The sequence below is a fragment of the Neophocaena asiaeorientalis genome, unplaced genomic scaffold, assembly GCF_003031525.2.
Source record: "Neophocaena asiaeorientalis asiaeorientalis breed wild unplaced genomic scaffold, Neophocaena_asiaeorientalis_V1.1 scaffold275, whole genome shotgun sequence".
In the NCBI taxonomy this organism is placed as follows: domain Eukaryota; kingdom Metazoa; phylum Chordata; class Mammalia; order Artiodactyla; family Phocoenidae; genus Neophocaena; species Neophocaena asiaeorientalis.
The window spans coordinates 4,205,978-4,225,258 of record NW_020173679.1 but is presented as its reverse complement, the minus strand read 5'-3'; the positions used below and the strand labels follow the sequence as shown (position 1 = coordinate 4,225,258).

General features: G+C 55.5%; 2 protein-coding genes across 2 annotated transcripts in view; both read left to right on the top strand.

Annotated features, from left to right (window-relative positions):
* The window catches only part of EFHD2 (EF-hand domain family member D2), an 18,738-nt gene extending 10,732 nt beyond the window's left edge, over positions 1 to 8,006 (top strand). The window contains exons 2-4 of the mRNA XM_024749707.1: positions 3,774 to 3,921; positions 5,104 to 5,238; positions 6,276 to 8,006. Coding sequence (XP_024605475.1) covers positions 3,774 to 3,921; positions 5,104 to 5,238; positions 6,276 to 6,407 — 415 coding nt within the window. The 3' untranslated portion in view covers positions 6,408 to 8,006. The remainder of the gene's footprint in view (positions 1 to 3,773; positions 3,922 to 5,103; positions 5,239 to 6,275) is intronic.
* CTRC (chymotrypsin C) lies at positions 6,901 to 19,281 on the top strand. The gene is made up of 13 exons (XM_024749995.1): positions 6,901 to 7,085; positions 7,513 to 7,576; positions 10,017 to 10,095; positions 10,197 to 10,266; positions 12,997 to 13,133; positions 13,596 to 13,615; positions 14,309 to 14,449; positions 14,547 to 14,644; positions 15,538 to 15,663; positions 16,548 to 16,684; positions 17,493 to 17,638; positions 18,514 to 18,666; positions 19,205 to 19,281. The coding sequence occupies exons 1-13, from the start codon at positions 6,901 to 6,903 to the stop codon at positions 19,217 to 19,219; spliced, it is 1,371 nt and encodes a 456-aa protein (XP_024605763.1). The 3' UTR covers positions 19,220 to 19,281.

The following is a 19,281-nucleotide window of genomic DNA, read 5'->3' as shown; positions in this document are numbered from 1 at the left end:
ATTACCGATTTAAGCACGTACTATGTACTAGGCCTTTTACACCCACCATCTCCTTTATCTCAAATCCTAGAGGTAGGCATTACCGATTTAAGCACGTACTATGTACTAGGCCTTTTACACCCACCATCTCCTTTATCTCAAATCCTAGAGGTAGGCATTACCGATTTAAGCACGTACTATGTACTAGGCCTTTTACACCCACCATCTCCTTTATCTCAAATCCTAGAGGTAGGCATTACCGATTTAAGCACGTACTATGTACTAGGCCTTTTACACCCACCATCTCCTTTATCTCAAATCCTAGAGGTAGGCATTACCGATTTAAGCACGTACTATGTACTAGGCCTTTTACACCCACGATCTCCTTTATCTCAAATCCTAGAGGTAGGTATTACCGATTTAAGCACGTACTATGTACTAGGCCTTTTACACCCACGATCTCCTTTATCTCAAATCCTAGAGGTAGGTATTACCGATTTAAGCACGTACTATGTACTAGGCCTTTTACACCCACGATCTCCTTTATCTCAAATCCTAGAGGTAGGTATTACCGATTTAAGCACGTACTATGTACTAGGCCTTTTACACCCACGATCTCCTTTATCTCAAATCCTAGAGGTAGGTATTACCGATTTAAGCACGTACTATGTACTAGGCCTTTTACACCCACGATCTCCTTTATCTCAAATCCTAGAGGTAGGTATTACCGATTTAAGCACGTACTATGTACTAGGCCTTTTACACCCACGATCTCCTTTATCTCAAATCCTAGAGGTAGGTATTACCGATAATAATAATTTAGTAGCAGCAGTACTGTAGCTAGCGTGTAATGATTAAGTACTTATTGTGGGCCAGCCTCTGTGCTAAGAATCCACGTGGATCATCATTAACTCTTGCCGCAAGCCTGGGATGGGTCTGAGCTCCATGATGTAAATGGTTCATAGGGTCATGTGACTTGAGCAGAGTCACCTAGCCAGCAGGTGGCAGAGCTGGGGTTTGGACTCAGGTTAGTCTCAGCAGAGCTGCTGTGAGCACAAACCTCCAGGGTTTACCCAGGAACCTGGCTGGTCCAATGACCCAGAGCCCACCCACGTCACAGCCCAGGGCACATGGTAGATGTCCACTCCCCCGGGGGCCTTGTGGGAACCACCCCCTCCAGTGTGGCCAGCCCCTGCATTGTCCCCCTGGGGGCAGGAGCCCGGAACCAGTAATTGATTGATGTTTGATTGACACAGGCAGCGGTTCACGCCGCGGTTTGAGCTGCAGCCCAGCCAGGAGGCCTGGGAGCTGCCAGAGACCGAGATCCAGAGCCCAAGTTTCTGTCCAAGTTTGGACACTTTATCTGCACTTCCTCTGAAACTGAGCCACCCCTGGCTGCAGGAGTAACCCTTGAGCAGTAAATAAAGCTGAGGCTCAAGAGAGGCAGGTGGGGCGGTAGAGAGAGTAGAGTGTGGGAATCACAGGGATGGGCATCTGAACCCTTGGCCAGTGCCCAAACCTCTCCAGCCCCTGTCCCCTAACCAGTCACATGGGGACATAACTCTGACCCCCCAGGATTGCTGAGCCCAGAGAAAAATGCCTGGCACATAGTAGGAGCTTCATAAAAGTAACAAAGTCTCGTGATAGTGCTGGTAGCTGCAGTTTCTGGAGCCAGCGCTGTGCGAAGTGCTTGTCACGTGTGAACGTACCCAGTCCTCGCAGTGACCTTACGAAAGAGTCACCATCATACCAGGGGTTCTCTGCCTTGGCTGGAGGCTCGATGGCACAGTCTGCTGGAGCCCAAGCGGTCTGCTCCAGCCCTGACATGTCATCATTGGAGCCCGAGTTCAGAAAGAGGCGGGGGCTTTGTCTTCCGCAGGGACGCTGAGGGGCATCCATGTGACTTGCCCCAGGAAAGACTGACTCCCTCACCTGGCCACGCTCCAGGGCTGCTCCAGTACCGGTCACTAAGGCTCATGCAGCAGCCACCCAGCCCCTTACCACTGGCAAACAGGCTCCAAAGATGGAAGGGGGGGGCTCCACCGTGTCCCCCACAGGGCCCCTCCAGCTCTAAGTGGAGCCTGGACCACGAGATCGTTGGCCTCCCTGACCCTCCCGAGTCCCACAACCCTCCACCACATCCTCTCGCATCTGCTTCCGCCTCGGCTGTGGCCACTGCTCTCACCCCGGACCCTTTCACCCTGTGGTGGGGAAAAAGGCCTCAGGACCCTGTGTTCCCTGCAGGGTTCCCAGAGACCTGTCTTCCTGTGCTGCATCACTTCCAACCACTGACTCACTTGCTCGTGAACTATTTTTACCCCTTGCACAAATGCTCTGCTCAGCACTCCAGGCAGACGTCTCCGTCCTGCTGGCAACCCCAGGACATGGGGGGGGCGGGCAGCAAATGTGCAGGTTTATGAGCCCTACTGACGTGGGGTAGAAGCCCAGCCCCTTCCTTCACTGCTGTGTGACCTTGGGCAGGCCACTTAACCTCTCTGAGCTTCCATTGTAAAAGAAGGTTATTATGAAGATTAAGTAAAATAAAGTATGGAAATTTCCCAGCACAAAGATAGATTTCAAAAAGTGGTTGCTCTCAGATGTCCATAGTCATGTGAAGCTTATGTGTAATTAGAGATGGGTGAAGGGAATTGGGAAGCCCTGTAGAGGCCACAGGAATGAGATGTGTGTTTGTGTAGGAACTCCAAGTCTCCAGGAAGTTTCTGGAACTCAGCCCCTGTATGTCATATTGCTGTCACCAGCGCTGCCACCCAGCCATCTTGAGGCCTCGGCGACTGCACAAGCTTCTTTAGGCTCAGAAGGCCCATTTGGCCAGCGCTGAGATGACTCTCCCCAACCCACCAGGAGACAGTCAGGGCGGTTGCTTGGTTCGCCTGATAAGAGGCCTGGCTGGGCGGTGGGAACAGCACCCACATCTGCCATGCTGTGTGCTCCCAGCACAAGCAGCGCCTCCCCAGCCAGGGGACGGGCCTGGAGCCCAGCTCTGACCCAAGCTCTTACCACAAGGAAGCCAGTCGAGCGAGACGTTTAGACTCTGCCCCTCACTCACCCTGTCCCTCTCTCTGCCAGGCTGTTGGTGGTAGAAAAAAAGAGACCTGAAATGTGCAGGGCAGAGGCACGGTCATCATGTAATCACTGTTCCAGGTCTTTCCAGCCACCCAGCTGGATCCCTGCCGCTCACTGCAGGCACCCTGCACTTGTTCCCAGAACACACCCCAGGCCACCTTCCAGAAAACTAGAAGTGGCCCCTCCCTCCTGTGACCTCTGGCCCTACCCTGAGACATGTGGTACCTTCTGCTTCCTCCTGGGTGGGAACAGGGAGAGGGGGAGAGATGGAGCCAAGATGTCCCTCGAGTGCCTGTGGAGGTACCTGGAGATGCTCAGTGAGTTCTAACTTCAGGGCCTACCGTCACAATCCTTACCCCCACGGTATTGTAAATTCTCCCTCCCTGCTTGTTCACATCTCATTCAGTAGAGAGGGGCTGTGGTTTCCGCTGCCTTGTGTAGCAGGTAAATTTGGCCAAAAGTTAGCACGGTTCAACATGTAGGAGGCTGCCAGGTCACGTGGTGAGTTCCCCATCGTCAGGCAACCAAGCAGTAGCTGGGCCTCGAATCGGGAGTCCACCTGGGCCGAGGTCCTCTCCAGCTGTGATAAGATGACGCGTTGGTGGGAGGCACCTTTTGAGCCCCCAGGCTCCTTGTACTCTGGCTTATGACCACTCTGGTCAGGTATGAGGTGGCAGGATGTCCTTAGGCCTCTCTCTTTGCACTCACAGGTACGATGCCGGCCGGGATGGCTTCATCGACCTGATGGAGCTAAAGCTCATGATGGAGAAACTTGGAGCCCCCCAGACCCACCTGGGCCTGAAAAACATGATCAAGGAGGTGGATGAGGACTTTGACAGCAAGCTCAGCTTCCGAGAGGTGAGCCCCACTCCCCATGGGGGGCAACACCGGGAGGTGGGGAGAAACTAACCCCTCTTTGTCATTGAGCAACTTTGTCCGTGAACAGCCACTGTCGAGCGGTTGAGTGAGGTGTCAGCGGATCCTAGAGCAGGTACCTGGGGAGATTCTGAGATGCCTAAGTGAGATGGAGGTACATGCGTTCCTTCATGCAGTGAGCACTGATGGAGTGACTTCTGTATACCTGACCCTGTGTGGGCTGTGGCAGTACAGAGAAAGGCCCTGTGCTCCGGGGGTCCTGGCGTGTAGAGGGGGAGATGCTCAGAGAGTGAAATAACAGGATGCTGTGCTTCAGAAGAGGGGACAGATGGAGGAGGGACATGCACTGCGGGTCCGAGAGGAGCCGGGCGCTGAGCTGGGTGACCTCACACTCCGAATCTCACTCAGGCCTCACTCTGAGACAGGAGCCACGAACGAGCCTGTTTGCTGGAGGAGGAAGCAGAGGCTCAAGGCCAGAGGAGCAAGGGCACTGGTCCCCGGCCAGCATAGGGTTAAAGGCCAGAGGTGGCCTCTGGAGAGTCAAGGCTCAGGCTGGGCCTCGGAGAACTGGCAGGAAGCACAGAAGAGGCAGGGCGAGAGAAGGGGGAGGGGGGCGCCTGGGGGAGCCAAGTCCAGGGAGGAAGGTGCGAGCAGCACACGATGATGGTTTGGAGTCCGGACCTGGGTTCAAATCCTTCCTCCCTCGCTTTCTGGTGCTGAGATTGGGGCAGGTTTTTTCTTGCCCCTGAGCCTTCCTCGCTCTGTAAAATGGGCAGAGCCATGTACCTTTAGGACTCAGTAAATGGAAGTTAGAGCGGATTGGTTTGGGGAACAGGGGAAACGAAGGTAAGAGGTAGGTTGAGGCTCTTAACGGGAGCTGAGCATGGGCAGAGCAGCCTGCAGCAGCCCCAGTCCTGGGGGGGTGGGGCAGGAGACAGGCAGCCTCCCATCGTACAGATGGGCAAACCGAGGCCCAGAGAGGGAGGGACGCGACAGCCTGTGCAGGGCACAGAGCATGGAGGACGGAGAGCCCGGACCTCCAGCTCCCAGGCCTGTGAGTACCTCCTTTCCGGGGAGGCCCGCAGCTGGCCCCGGGTGTGGGCAGGCTCTGGCCCCTTTCCCTCTCTCCCTGACAGCATCAGTGTTCTGTTCTCCCTGCTGCAGTTCCTCCTGATTTTCCGCAAGGCAGCGGCTGGGGAGCTGCAGGAGGACAGCGGGCTGCACGTGCTGGCCCGCCTCTCCGAGATCGATGTGTCCACCGAGGGCGTCAAGGGGGCCAAGAGCTTCTTTGAGGCTAAGGTAAGGAATATGGGAGGAGGTGTGGAACCCAGGCTGGGGTCGCCCTGACCCCCGCGTGAGGACAGGTGTGGCCGGGGTACTCCGGGGCCCTGAGTTAGCTCAAGGGTCAGTACGTCCCCTTCCTGTCCCTGCTGAGACCGCAGACAGGAGGTGGGGAGCTGACGCCCCTCCTGGGTCGGTCAGGGCCCACGGCGCTCCTGGCTTCTGTCCTCTCCCGTCCAGCCTGTGATCCTTTCCAGCTTCTCTTTCTCTCCCTGCCCCAGAGGTGGGTGAGGGAGGGGTGTGTACTCTTGAAGAGGTGACAGGGACCCCTTTGAGCCGCCCCAGCCCTGTACCCGGAGCCACTACCCGCAAAGGACTGGGCCTTAAAGAGTGGGCCCAGGAGACAGGAAGCAGGCCCAGAAACACAGCACTGGCTCCCGGGGCCTCTGGGAGACACTAGCCCCGCCAGCCCCAGCCGGGAGGGAGTATGATGGGCCCCAGAGGCCACCGCCGTGCACAGTACCCTCCCCTTTCAGCACACGCTCAGATGCAGGGGACAAGTATGGTTCCTGGATCCTGCCCTCCCCGGGCCCCGGGGCCCCTGCCTGTTCTTGCTTCTCCCCCTCCCCATGTTAGCTAAGAACATTCCTTCTGAAGGCCTCCTCCCACCTCCCTCTGGGCTTCTAGGGTTGATGGGATGTTTCCGGGTTCATCAGTGAGACCAGGTGTGCCTCTGGGCTTCCCAGGACAGGGGACAGGGTAAGAATAGCAGCTTCAGGAGCTCGCATTTCCAGGACCCGTGCTCTGCAGCAGCTACTGAATATGTCTTTTCTCTTTCAATCCTCCCAACGTATCCCTGAGGTCGGAGTTACTGAGCGCCAGGCTCTAAGTGGAAGCAGTGAGGCTCAGAGAGGTGACTGAAGTGCCTGGCCCAGGGCCAGGCTGGTGGGAGGCAGAGCTGTGTGTGCATAGCGCAGGGGGGCAGCGGAACCAGAAGAGACCCCGGAGAGAGCCCCCTCCGGCCCTGAGCCACTTCCCCCCCGACCCCACCCCAGGTCCAGGCCATGAACGTGTCCAGCCGCTTCGAGGAGGAGATCAAGGCAGAGCAGGAGGAGAGGAAGAAGCAGGCGGAGGAGATGAAGCAGCGGAAGGCCGCCTTCAAGGAGCTGCAGTCCACCTTCAAGTAGCGAGGCTGCGCCCCACCGCCTGGCCCCGGCCCCGGCGCCCAGTCCCGCGGGCGAGGGTGGCGAGGGCCGGCAGACCGCAGGCCAAGCCTGATCCTCGGCTCTGTCTGAGGGGACCATGCTAAAAAGCTACACGTGTCTGTGAACAAGCCGGCTGAGGGGTCTCCCAGAGCGGCCCGGCCCCTCCCCGCTCCCTTCCGCTGTCCCTGAGGCCCTGACACCAGCCACCTCCCGGCCTGGCCCAGCCCTCCCTGGCCAGTCCTGCACCTCTCGCCTCCTGGCCGCCCACTGCCTGCTGCAGCCGCTCCTGCTTCTGGCTCTAGGGCGCTCCCTGCCGATGGGCTGCCTGCACACACACTCCTCCCTGTGCCTCTCCCTTTCCACCTCCTCCTCTACCCCCGCAGAGACCACCTGCCCTTAACCCACAGGCTGCACTGCCTCTGGGGCCCTCCAGCGCCCCCCGCCTTGACTGGGGGAGCGACAGGTGGCAAGAATCATGGCCGACCCCATAGAGCTGATTGGTGGCACCCGGGCTCCCCATCACCAGCACCTGTTCCTCTGGCCCTGCCTCCTCTCTCTGCTGGAATCAAGGGGGGGCTTCTATCTTGGCGAAGGGACCCAGGCCCCTGGCACCCCATGCTGGCCAGGAGACCCCAGCTCTCTGGGGCCCAGCCAGGCAGGGTGAGGGGGCAGCTGTGCCAATCTACCTCAAGGGCCCACACCCTGCCGGCCATGCCACGGATTGTGGGCAGGGAAGGCTCTGGGGGCAGAAACACCAGTCCCCGGTCCCCTCCACCCCCCCGCCCCCCGCTTTCCCTGGCCCTGAACAGCCTGAGGGTCTCTGGAGAGAAGAGGGTGGGGAGGAGGGATTGGCCCCTTCATAGGGAAGGAAACCAGCACGTCTCCATTCTCCAGGAGGCGTCCAAGAAGTGCTTTAAGTGGTTTGCACGGACCAGGTTGTGGGGAGCAGGGGGCCTGGCTCGGCTCTTTCACGCCATCCTTCCCCAAGTGACGTTCATCGCCTTGTCACCAGCAACGGGACATGTCCTGTCACACCCACCCCCTGAGGGAGCATGGGGACCCCAGCCCTCCCCGTGCCCATCCCCAGATGGGCCGTGGCCAAGCCTGTGCCACCGGCCCGGCCCTACGCGGCTCCCGATGTGCTCGCTCACGTGTGTGCGTGTCTGTGTGTACGTGCGTCTGTGTCCACTGCTGTGTCGTGAAGCTGTGCCCGTCCTCCAGTCCAAACAAGCGCATGGCCACCGAGGCCACAGTTATGCAACTTTCAGTGTGTGTTGTGACAGCGTCACTGCTTTTTAAACTCGGTAACTCTTTATTTTAGTAAAATGCCCCAAGAGTCCACAAAACTCCTGTTGGACTCGCAGAGTTGGACTTGCAGAGGTTTTATTTTTTTGGCCTTAGAATCTGCAGGAATTAGGAGGTACTGACCCCAGTGCAGCAGCCTTGGCCCTGGATTGCGTTTGCCTTAGCGGATATGTTTATACAGATGAATATAAAAAGGTCTTTTTCTTTTGGCGTATTGCTTTTTTTTTTCTCTCTCTTCCCTTCTCACCAAAAAAGAAAAAGGAAAAAAAAAAAAAAGGCTACTTCTTCATTCGGTGGTACGATTATTTTTTTTAACTAAAATAAGATAAAATTCTATATTCTTATGTGTGTGTGGTTCTTGTTGGGGTGGGAGAGGGGAGGGGCTGGGAAAGGAGCGGACAGGATGAGGTCACCTGGGTGCTGGGGCAGCACTGGCTCAGATGGCTCCCATGTCATTTCAGAAGCAGGGAGAAGAGGGACTCTTCCTAATGGGAGGTTGAGTTTGATGCTCACCTGCTGTCACCAGGGGCTAGTCCAAGCTCTTTATATATAACAACTCATTTCATCTGCACAGCCAGCCCAGGAGGGGGCTGGGGGCGCTGTGTTATTCCCAGATAAGAACAGAGAGACTCAGAAAGTCTCCCAGAGGCACACAGGCAAGCGGGGCAGCTCCAGGCTGCTCGGTCCACAGCTCGTGCCCCTACCCATCCAGCCACCCTGCCTGGCAAGTTCATTCAGAGGAGGACATGCACCAGAGGTGGCACCGAGGCCACGGGGATTCTGGATTGAGGCACCCTAGAGCCCCCCCAAGACTCTCTGCCACACTCAGAGATGCACCCCAAGCCTCCCCCGCAGACAGGTGGTTGGATGAAAGGCAAAGAGCCAGGTGATCCCTGTGTAGCTTTGGACAGATCAGGCTCCCGCTGGGTCTCAGTCACCCCATCTGTTCAATGAGAGGGTCTCAAAGTCTTCCCAACCCTTCGGTTTCCAGGTAGGGTGTCCCCCGTCTGTCAAGTGCAACCTGAGTTGGGGGGTGCAGGAGTTTGAGATTAGGCTGGGCATCGCTGCCCCCGGGTGGACATGGGTGGTATGACAGCAGCCAGGATGCCCTCCACCTCTGGCTTCCTCACAGGCCCTGCTTGGAGAAGGCTGCGTCCTTGAAGTGTATTTCCTGAGAAAGGCCACTCCCACATGCCACCTGTGGCCTGAGGTGCCACCATCATTAACACCACATGTTGGGTTAAGCGTCGCCCTTCAATTGCCTTCCCAAGGGCAGAGCATCAGAACCCCTGACATGCTAGCAAAAGGGTCTCAGAACTGAGGGACAGAGGGTACTGACAGGGAAGGGCTAAAATTCAAGCCCCAGAGCCCCCGCCCAGCCGGCCCGGTGGTGGATGTGGGCCTCCAGCCCTCAGAATGTGAGGGACACAGGCCAGCGGTCCCACGCCAGGCCCTCCACCATCAGATCCAGCTGAGGGGCCCCAGCCTCGGCCCGCACAAGACCTCCCACTCCCAGCCCAGGCAGAGGGCACGGGAGGAATAAGGAGGCCTGGAGTGATTCAGTGACCAGGAATGGGAAGGGGAGACGGCTCCTCAAACCCTGCCCAGGTCCCGTGCTCTCAGTAAGCTCCCCGCCAAGTCCCGGTCCCCATCACCAAACCCCAAACCCCTCACTCAGCCCCCAAACCCTCTCTCAACACCTAGTACTTTCATCTGACTTCGAGGAGAAACACTGCCAGCCCCCAGGCCCGCCTCCTTAGTGGGTCCCACCCAAGATGTAACACTTGCCCCCCGAAAGTCCTGTCCCGGCAACTAAAAATTATGGGCCCCGGTCAGTGGCACCTGCCCTGTTTCTCAGGCTCTCACCAACAGCCTCCCCACTTGACTCCCAACCTTGGCATTCTCTTCCCCTGAGCCCAGCCTCTGCCAAGTCACCCATGGTTATTTTTCCAGCACAGTCTGGCCCTGAATGGCTGGGGGACATTAAGTGCCCAGATCCTGGGAGGCCCTGCTCCAGGCCCTGGAACACACACGCTTCAGCAGGATAAGGATGGGGGTGTCTGGCATCGTCACAGTCTCAAGTCCTCGTGTTCGTTTTGGACATGGAATCTGCAGAGAAGCCACCCTTTCCCACCTGCCCCCTATCAAGCTCCCACCCAGAACTAACCTCTTCTCGTTTGGGGCTCCCAGCTCTTGGCCCAGAACACTCCAAGGAACACTTATCACCCAGCCAGGCAGGGAGGTCCAGCAGTGCTGAACAGGGTCTGATCCTCTCTGTGGCCCCAGCCCTGGCACAGCGCCTACGCACCGGAGCTGCTCAGCGAGTCTGGGAAGAATGAAGGAATGAAGGGCTTCTGTGTACCTGGTAAGTCAGTGCCTCACAGTCTGGGCAGGCAAGAGTCACAGCTTTAAGTCAACCCAACACCAAGCCCCCTGCCCTCCAATCACAGCAATCCACTCCCCCAGGGCGCCCTTCTGCAGTTATTCCCAAGTCCCCCCGGGGCTACTTCTTCAATCTTGGTGGCCAGAAAATCAGGTCAGCCAGCCAAGTGTCACCACCATAACTTTAGGCATTTGGAGCCCCTGGAGTGATGGCGTCCTCTGGCCGATGGCTCCCTGCACCAGGGCCAGGTCAGGAGGGGCTGGCACTAGCCGTGCGCACGCCCAGAGGCAGCTCCCACCTCTGCCCCAGTTGCTCCCAGTGACAGTACAGTTTTCTCCCTGGCTGCCCTAAAGTCATCTCCGGGGTCCAGAACAGGCACTCATCATGATCCAAAGAACATTCCCCAACGTCTCTCTCAGCCATTCAGTTGTGCAGAACCTGACACATGGAGGGGCCACAGCCAGGGCCAAATCGCCCATCAGTACGGTGGGCGCAGTGCCTGGAGCCCACAATAACTTTAAGGCCCACAGAAATGTTTTAGTTTCTCTTAAAATTGGCAGGAAAAAAATGAATAGAATCCAAACTGGATTATACTAGTCTTTATACCCACGCAGCCATAAAACATAAAATTCTTAATATTTTTTGGTGGAGGAAGGGGCCCACAAAGGCAAAAGGGCCCAGTGACAGTCCAGATTCAAGCTTTCTCATGAGAACCAGATGATTAATAATAACAGCCAATATTTATATAGTGCTTGCCCGATGCCAGGCACTCCTCACAATAACCCTATGAGGCTGGTACCATCTTTTAATCTCCATTCTATAGATGAGGATGTGGAAGCACAGAGAGGTTGAGTCACTAGCGCAAGGTCACACAGCTAGGAAGTACTGGCTCTAGGTGTTCCGTCCTTTGGGGATATGGTCCAGCCCTAGGCAAAGCACTCAACATCCCATCTTCAGCATCTGAAACAGACTAAGGTGACCTCAGTTTTCTCCAAGCACAATTGCTGATGCTGTCTTACATAAAGGACCTCAACTGGTAAACGTCTCAAAACAATGAAGTTCCCCTAAAGCCGATGCTGTCTGCACCTTCCAGAGCAGCCAGCAACCTCCCTCTCCAAAAAGGTCAGTTTCTCTGTGAACATTCCAAAAGAAAAAAAAGGAATGACTTTTCATCTGGTACCTTACTACCTATGTGCCTGTGCGCTTTTGTGGCTATTTCTATATCAGAGTACATTTTGAACGTGTGGCTCGGGGCTCTGAGAGTGACTGTGTTTATAACAGACTGCTTTCTATGTATGACACTGGTGTGTGTGTGTCTGTCTGTCTGTCTGCCTGTCCCTGTATGCTTGTATATCCATGGGCTTGTACACGTGACTGAGATGGGCGCCTAGACCTTGCTGTCTCTCTGTGTGTGTAAATCAGCAAACTCCCATCCACAGAAGCCCAGCTAATCATTTCCCCAAGTTGTTCAGGAGAAACTGAGGCCGCAGAAGTTGCCCAAGGTCCAGGGTCCAGCAAGTCACTGACTGCGACAGAAACCAGGAGTCTTGTCTCCTGCCCCCAGAACCCTGGCAACCCCCAATACCTCCCTAGCTCAGCCTGTCTCTCTTTACGATGTCAGTCCCCAGCCCAGGGTGACCCTTTGCAGAGTTTGGTGACCAACAGCTCTGGGTCTGAGGTGTGGTGGGCAGTAGTCACTGACCAGCCTCTAGAAGGCAACAGAATGTTCTCGCAGCGAGTCTGAGATCCCCCAGACACCCCAGTTCTGAGGCCTGAGGCCATCACCCCTACACACACTCCCTCACACTCCCTCTCTGCTGTTGCTTTTTCAGTCAAAACTTTATTGATTTTTAATATGACCAAAGTAACACACACTTGTTTTTAAGAAGGATTTAAGCTGTAAAAACGTGTGAGTTAAGAGTCCTCCTCTACCCCCAGCTCACCACCATGACCGGCAGGGTGTGTAGCGTTCTGAATTTCTTTATTAGGAAATAATTCCTAATGGGACCAGTGGGCCCAGCTCAGAAAACAACTTCCTAGGAGCACAAGAATGAGTCAAAAGAGGACAAAGTGGAGAAGTCGGGCCTCAGGACAAGTGGGTTAAACCAGATGCTCCGAGAGCCAGGCTGAGCCCAAACTGCTGGGGCTCTAGCTGGAACTGCTGGGCACACATCACAAATCCAGATCTGCACTCGACCTTGACATCCAAGTCATGGAATTTTAGGACTGAAAGGAGCCTGAGAGTCCATCTGGTCCTACCTGCCCATTTTAGACACGGGGAGACTGAAGACCTTGCTGGGAGACAACTGAGCTGGCTCCAAGTAAGAGCTTAGCCCACGCCTCAGCCTCCATCCAAAGCCTGGGGAGGAGGTGCTGGAGAGCAGGGGGTACCCCAAGACCAGACAGTATTAGTTGAATAAGGGAGAAAGAAAAGGACAGGAAGCAAAGAAAGAGCTATAAAGACAGAGAAGGAAGCGGTGCATCACAGGAGTTTGCGGCCCCAGACTGACGTTAGAAGCGCTGACTTCAAATCTTGGGTCTGTTGTTGCCCAGCTGTGTGACCCCGGATTGCCCCCGACCCTCTGAGTCTCAGCTTCGTGAAGTTTAATGAGCGAACAAGAGTGTCTACCGCGTGGTGTTGGGAGAATTAAGTGACTGCAAGAGGTATTGGGCACGGCACCCGGCACAATAAGTGACAACTAAAAAAAATGAGTCAGGCCAAGCAGCGTGGCAGGGCCCCCAAAACCTGCACACGTCAGATGTGTTCTGTCTCAGGATATTTGGGAAACTCATGCCTCCAAGCCAGCTCCATCTTCTGTGCAAATTAAACAGTAACCAGCCAAGGTCAGGGAAAGGGCCTTGACAGAACACGTTCCTCCCAAGGGGTGGCTCAGCCTTGACGAGGTGGGTCCAGCCTCCTCCTACCTATAAGTGCGGACCTGGTCACCGCGACGGCCACTCGATCCCGAGCACTCACGACATGCTGGGCGTCACCGTCTTCACAGTGCTCCTGGCCTACGGTAAGCTGCGGCTTGGGGACCGGCTGCAAGCTGGCTGTGAGCTTGGGCTGGCCTCCCGGGGACAAGGATGGGGTCAGGGACCCTCTGCTCTCCAGGGCTTCAGGAAAGGAGCTTTGGGGTCCCACGTGGGTTCAGCTACTACTGACCAGCTGTGTGTCAGATGAGCCACTTGCCTGCTTGGCGACTCTGCTTCCATATCTGCAAAATAGGATTCATGTTCCATACGCCAGGGTGAGGATGAGCCATGAGGTATGGAAAGCACCAGGGACGCAGAAGGTGCCTCATCCCGGGTTCCCCCGGGGGGCATCAGGGCCTACCTTTCCCAGCATCGGCATCTCTCATTTGGGGATTCTTTGCTCCCCCCGCCATGCTGGTGACCTCCCAGATTGGGAATCCAGGAACTTGGCTCGAATGTCACTCTCTCTTGGCGGGACCTGGACAAGCCGCTTCCCCTCTCTAAAGCTCACTGGCTCTTCTGGCAAGTGAGAGCACTTGATTAAGAGTCCTCCAGCTAATAACAACAGTGATGATAATAATAGCTGTTCCTGTGTACCCCATGTTTGCTATGTGTCGAGCGCTGTGCTAAGCCCTTGACGTTCAGGAGCCAATTTGATCCTACAACAACCTTGAGAGGCAGGGCCTGTTAATATGCCCATTTTACAGATGAGGACCCCGAGGCTCAGTGATGCTCAATATCTTGCTATCTAAGATCACACGGCTGGTTAGTGGTAGAGCCAGAATTTGAGTCTGGGTCTTCCTCACTGCACAGCACTTGCTCTTGACTGTGCCACACAGCTCCCCAGCTATGACAGTCTGGAATTCTGTAGATTCAGTGCTCGCACACCCGCACTGTGCTGTGGCCTGAAATGGGACAGCAGGGTAAGGTTGAAGGACACAGGTGTACCTGGGCACTCACACACAAGCCAGCCACTTTAGGTTTCCTTCAATGATTCGACATTCACTCTATACCAGGTCTTTTGCTCAATTCTTTACCTGCGTCATCTAATTTAGTTCTCAGGACGAACTTACCAGGTTAGCGCTAGTCTCCCCGTTTCACAGAAAGGGCAGTTGAGGCCCAGCAAACTCGATGGCTTCCCCAAAGCCATGCAGGAAAAGTCAAACCCATGTCTGCCCAGCCCCCAAATGTGCGCTCTTTCCACCTGCCCCTTCCCCAGAGCAATGCCAGCCCGGCTCACCTGTGCTCTTCCTCTCCTGTATCCCCAGCCTCCAGCTGCGGGGTCCCCTTCTTCCAGCCCAACCTATCAGCCCGGGTGGTGGGCGGAGAGAACGCCGTTCCCCACAGCTGGCCCTGGCAGGTAAGCGCGCTGCAGCAGGTGGGGAAGGCAAGGTGGAGGGGGGGTGGGGAGCAGGTCCCTGGGGGCTGACACGTGGTCCTTCCCCATCCTCCCCCAGATCTCCCTCCAGTACCTCAAGAATGGCGTGTGGAGGCACACCTGCGGTGGCACCTTGATCACCCCCAGTCACGTCCTCACAGCTGCCCACTGCATCAGGTAAACGGGATGCTGCCCAGACACCCCACCCTCGCCCGGGAACACGAGCCTGATACGCCGCTTTTCTTGAGCACGCACTCCAGACACTGGGCTGAATAAGCTACTCCCATCCAGTAACTCAGTTGTTAATTTATTCATTCCACAAGTATTTACTGTGCGCCTACTATACGCCAGGGAACACAGCAGTGAGGACACAGTCTGTGCTCTCAGGGAGCTTATATTCTAGCGGAAGACGGAGTGACAGACCATTCAACAAGTAAATATATAACAAAGCAAGTGGCAATGAAGAAAAATAAAGCAGAAAGAGAATAAAAAGTATGAGGAGTTCTATTTTAAATGACGTGGCCGGGGGAAGATCTCTCTTGAAAGGAGTTGTTTGAGCAAAGACCTGAAGGAAATAAGGGAAGACGTCATTGGTCTGGGGGTAAGGTGTTCCATGTGGAGGGAACAGCTAATGCAAAGGCCCAGAGGAGGGAGCCCACTTGGTAGGTTTGAGAAATAAAGTGGAAGCCGGTGTGGCAGGGGCATTTTGTGTGAAAGGAGAGGAAGAGGCGGATAGAGAGGAATGCAGGAGAGAGAATGCAGGCCAGCAGCATGTGGACTAGCTCATCTTCACAGCAGCCCTGGCAGGTGAGTTCCAAGATTATCTCCACCTTACAGGTGAGAGAACTGAAGCCGAGCCTACCCACCTAGCAGTCAAAGTGGACTTGACTCCAAGACCAGGGTCCTTACCCTGTGCCCTGGGAAGGGTCAATGGGATGAACACTCCCTTCCCCTGAACAAGTCCCACGGTGGCCCCAAAGCTGGGTCACTAAAGACCCAACTTCCCCCTCTACCCCACCGGCCAGTGGGGACAGGAGGCCACCCTGACCTGGTCCCCTTCCTCTGTCCAGCAATACCCTGACTTACCGCGTGGCCCTGGGGAAGAACGACCTGGAGGTGGAGAATGAGGAAGGCTCCGTGTTCATGGGCGTGGACACCATCTTTGTCCACGAGAAGTGGAACTCCTTCCTAATTCGGTGAGTGCCCAGCTGGCCACCTCACAGCCCCCTGGGAGCAGCTCAGAAGAAGGAGGCGTCCCTGAGATGCAGCCTGAGCCTGTCCCTGGACCCCATCCTTAGCCTGAACAGCCAACGGATGATGACTTTACGCAAAACGGCCAAATGCTAAGTGGAGATGGACACCCCTCCGATACCCATCACTGGCCAAGGGTCTCTGGAAAGTACACAGGGAATAAGGATCCTGAGGCTCCCACAGTATATTACCTGAAGTCTCTCAGCCAGAGGATGAGCCAGCACTCACCTTTACTGACGCCTACTGCATGCTCGCATTTAATGAGCAGCTTACATGCCATCTCTTATTTAATCCTCACAACAGCCCCTAGACAAGGAACCGAGGATCAGAGAGGTTAAGGAATGTGTCCCAGGTCACACAGCCCAGTACATGGCAGAACTAGAAATCAAACCAGGCTCTCTCTAGGGTTGTCCATTTTCATTCTGGCAACACGAAAACATTAAAAATGGCATCCGCAAGTGTTTTTATCGTTATAATTTCCAATTTGCTTAGCTGAATTTCAGTTGATACATAACCTTGCAGTGGTTCAGAATGCTTCTGCTCTTGTCTCCCCTCTGTTAAGCCTTTCATGATGTGAAGACACAAGGTGGCGCGGGGGGTGGGGGAGGGGGGAAGAAGCTACACCTACAGGAGCAGGTGATGGGGTTAGAAGGCAGATCATTGGTCCTCCGGCATCTCTGTCTGCCAGTAAGAAGCTGGAGGTCCAGGAGGTTTATGGAGGACCCCTGCTCACCCTTGGCCCGACTCCCAACTCACAGCCTGGGCCTCTTAGCATTGGCTTGGGGGAGCAGGCCCTCCTACCATTCACCACCTCCACTTTGGATTCCAGCAATGACATTGCCCTTATCAAACTGGCGGAGCCCGTGGAACTGAGTGACACCATCCAGGTAGCCTGCCTGCCAGAGGAGGGTTCCTTGCTGCCTCAGGGCTACCCCTGCTACGTCACTGGCTGGGGCCGTCTCTGGAGTGAGTATAGCCCCTGGCCAAACACGAGTGTCTTATTGGAGGAAGCAGCTCCCATGATAAGCACACCACCCACATTTGCCCACCACTTTCCTTTTTGCCTTAACATCTTCACATCTTTTTAAATTTTGTAATAATGGTTAATATTTATTAAGCATATACCATGTGGCAGACACTCTAACAAGTGCATATAAAGGGTGTTACAAGGATTAAATGGACTAGAATTTGTCAAGGGCTTAGAACAGGGCTAGGCACATACTAAGTGCCATGTCAGTGACTATCAAATAAATGAAACTAACCATTTTGGGGTGGGGGATTAGATCTTATGATCTTATGTTATACCACACACCCAAGTAAATTCCAACTGAATTAAAAGGTTAAATGCAAATAAATGAAACTACAGAATACTTAGATGAAAATGCAGATCCTCTAAAATTTGGAAAGTTTGGGGGTGAGAAAGACCTTTCAGTGTGTGACACCAAAGGCAGAGAACTACAGGGAAACCATTGGCAATTAAAACCCCAGAACCCAAATTAAAGATAACTCAGTGGTTATTTCTTAAGGGTTTTCTATGGGTTGGTTCTGCCTTCCCTGCGCTTAGAGGGGTCTCTAACCCAAACAGTTCAGGACCATTGGCTCAGAGTCTCGCCTCTCAATTAAGGGCCTGTGTGTGGGTCCCTCAAAGTCTATCCAGAACTCACCCGGTCATGTCCCAGCCCCATCCAGCCCTCTGTTCCCTGAAGGCCTGGGCCTGGGCTGGGGCTGAGGCGGCCTGGGCTGACCGCCCGGTCACCACCCATTCTCTCTCCAGCCAACGGCCCCATCGCTGACGAGCTGCAGCAGGGCCTGCAGCCCGTGGTGGATCACGCCACATGCTCCCAGAGAGACTGGTGGGGCAACAAGGTGAAGAACACCATGGTCTGCGCCGGGGGTGATGGCGTCATCTCAGCCTGCAACGTAAGTGTCGAGGCGCTGCCCCACGTCTCTACTGCAGGTGGCCAGATGGAAGGGGGCAGTGAGGAGGGCAAAGGAGTGAGAAGTGGGGAGATGCCACACCCTCTCCCTGGGGGGAGACTGAGCCCCGGCTGGGCCTAAGAGGCTTAGGAGAAACTTGTCACTGTCCCCCTTCCCCTCCCCCACCAGCACTGTGGCCAGAGCATGAAAGTTGAATGTGAGTCTGAGTCCGAGTCCCAGCCCCCCTACTTCACAGCTGTGTAACCTTGGGCAGGCTGTTTGATTTATCTGAACCTCAGTTTTCCCATGCATAAAATGGAGCGGTACTAAGCACAGGGCTGTTATGAGGACTAAGTGAGTCTAACGCAGGTAGAAGAGACTTCGGTGAAGTCCGGGCACACGTGCCTTCATACCATCAGCTCCGTTGGTCCAGGGAGACAGAAGACTCAGGGAGTCTGACACAGAATGAAGAAACATCTAGGACAATCAGGGACTGTCCCGTTTTCAAACACATGAGCCTCTCCCCACTTCCATTTTCTTCCCTTTCCCGGGTCTCCTACACGGCTCCCAGCATCCTCATCCCTCTGGGCAGCTCAGAGTCTTAGGCACGGTGACCAGAACAGCTAGGGAAACCAAGGCACAGAGAGGGTTCTCAACATCTCAAGATCACACAGCAAAGCAAGACCTAGTCTGACACCCCAGGGCCCCCCAGAATAAGGCCAAGTTACCCACAAACCACATTTTCTCTGCCTCCCTCACTATGGACACGCTGAGGCCAAAACAGGGGCTACCAAGGCTGAGAGGCCAACCCATATGCCCCGCCCTGACCCTCACCTGCTTCCCGAGCCTCCCTCTGACACCCGCCCCGTATGGTGCAGGGGGACTCGGGCGGCCCACTGAACTGCCAGGCCAAGAACGGCTCTTGGGAGGTGCGGGGCATTGTCAGCTTCGGCTCCGGGCTGAGCTGCAACACCCTCAAGAAGCCCACAGTCTTCACCCGCGTGTCCGCCTACAACAACTGGATCAACGAGGTGGGTGCGCCTCCCCTGCCCCCTCCTCTCCACCCGCCCCTCACCCTCCCTCGCCCTTCCTTCACTGACTCCCCTACTCACTCTTTCACTCACTCCATTTACTCACTCACTCCTTCAAGAAGTTTTGATCGAGCGCCTATTGCATGCAGCCTTGAGTCAGGGGCAGTGAAGCAAACGGCCATTCACTTCCCCACCCTTTCATCCGTCAGCAAATACTTCTGTCCCAAGCCCAGGCTCCCCACCAGTGCCCCCAAATGTGAAGCGTGGCCCCAGCACAGGAGAGGGGGCAGCATGGATGGCCGTCTACATTTTGAGGGTGCGGGGACAGAGAGTCACCCTGGGCTGGGGGCTTCCACCCCGGGAGCAGGAGATATCCTGAGCTCACCTGCACAGTGGGCGGAAGTGCCCGAGAGGGCCAGACCCCTCGGGCAGAGGCAAGCCTGTCTGGTCAAGGCCCGGGGCTGCCGGCCATGTTCCTACCCTCCCGGCAGAGCCTCACACCCCCCAGAGTCCCTCACTCTGTTCTCTGCTTCTCCAGAAATTACAGCTGTGATTCATCCCTGGGAGCCAAGGCCGCAAATCCCGGCAAGCACAATAAACCTCCTTTCCCCTCAA

What these genes read in the sequence shown, in the direction of transcription:
- CTRC (XM_024749995.1), top strand. Translation starts at nt 6,901, where the DNA reads ATGGCCGACCCCATAGAGCTGATTGGTGGCACCCGGGCTCCCCATCAC. An exon ending in TGGAACTCCTTCCTAATTCG is followed by an intron (nt 15,664 to 16,547) that starts GTGAGTGCCCAG and finishes TTTGGATTCCAG; the next exon opens with CAATGACATTGCCCTTATCA. An exon ending in TGGCTGGGGCCGTCTCTGGA is followed by an intron (nt 16,685 to 17,492) that starts GTGAGTATAGCC and finishes TTCTCTCTCCAG; the next exon opens with CCAACGGCCCCATCGCTGAC.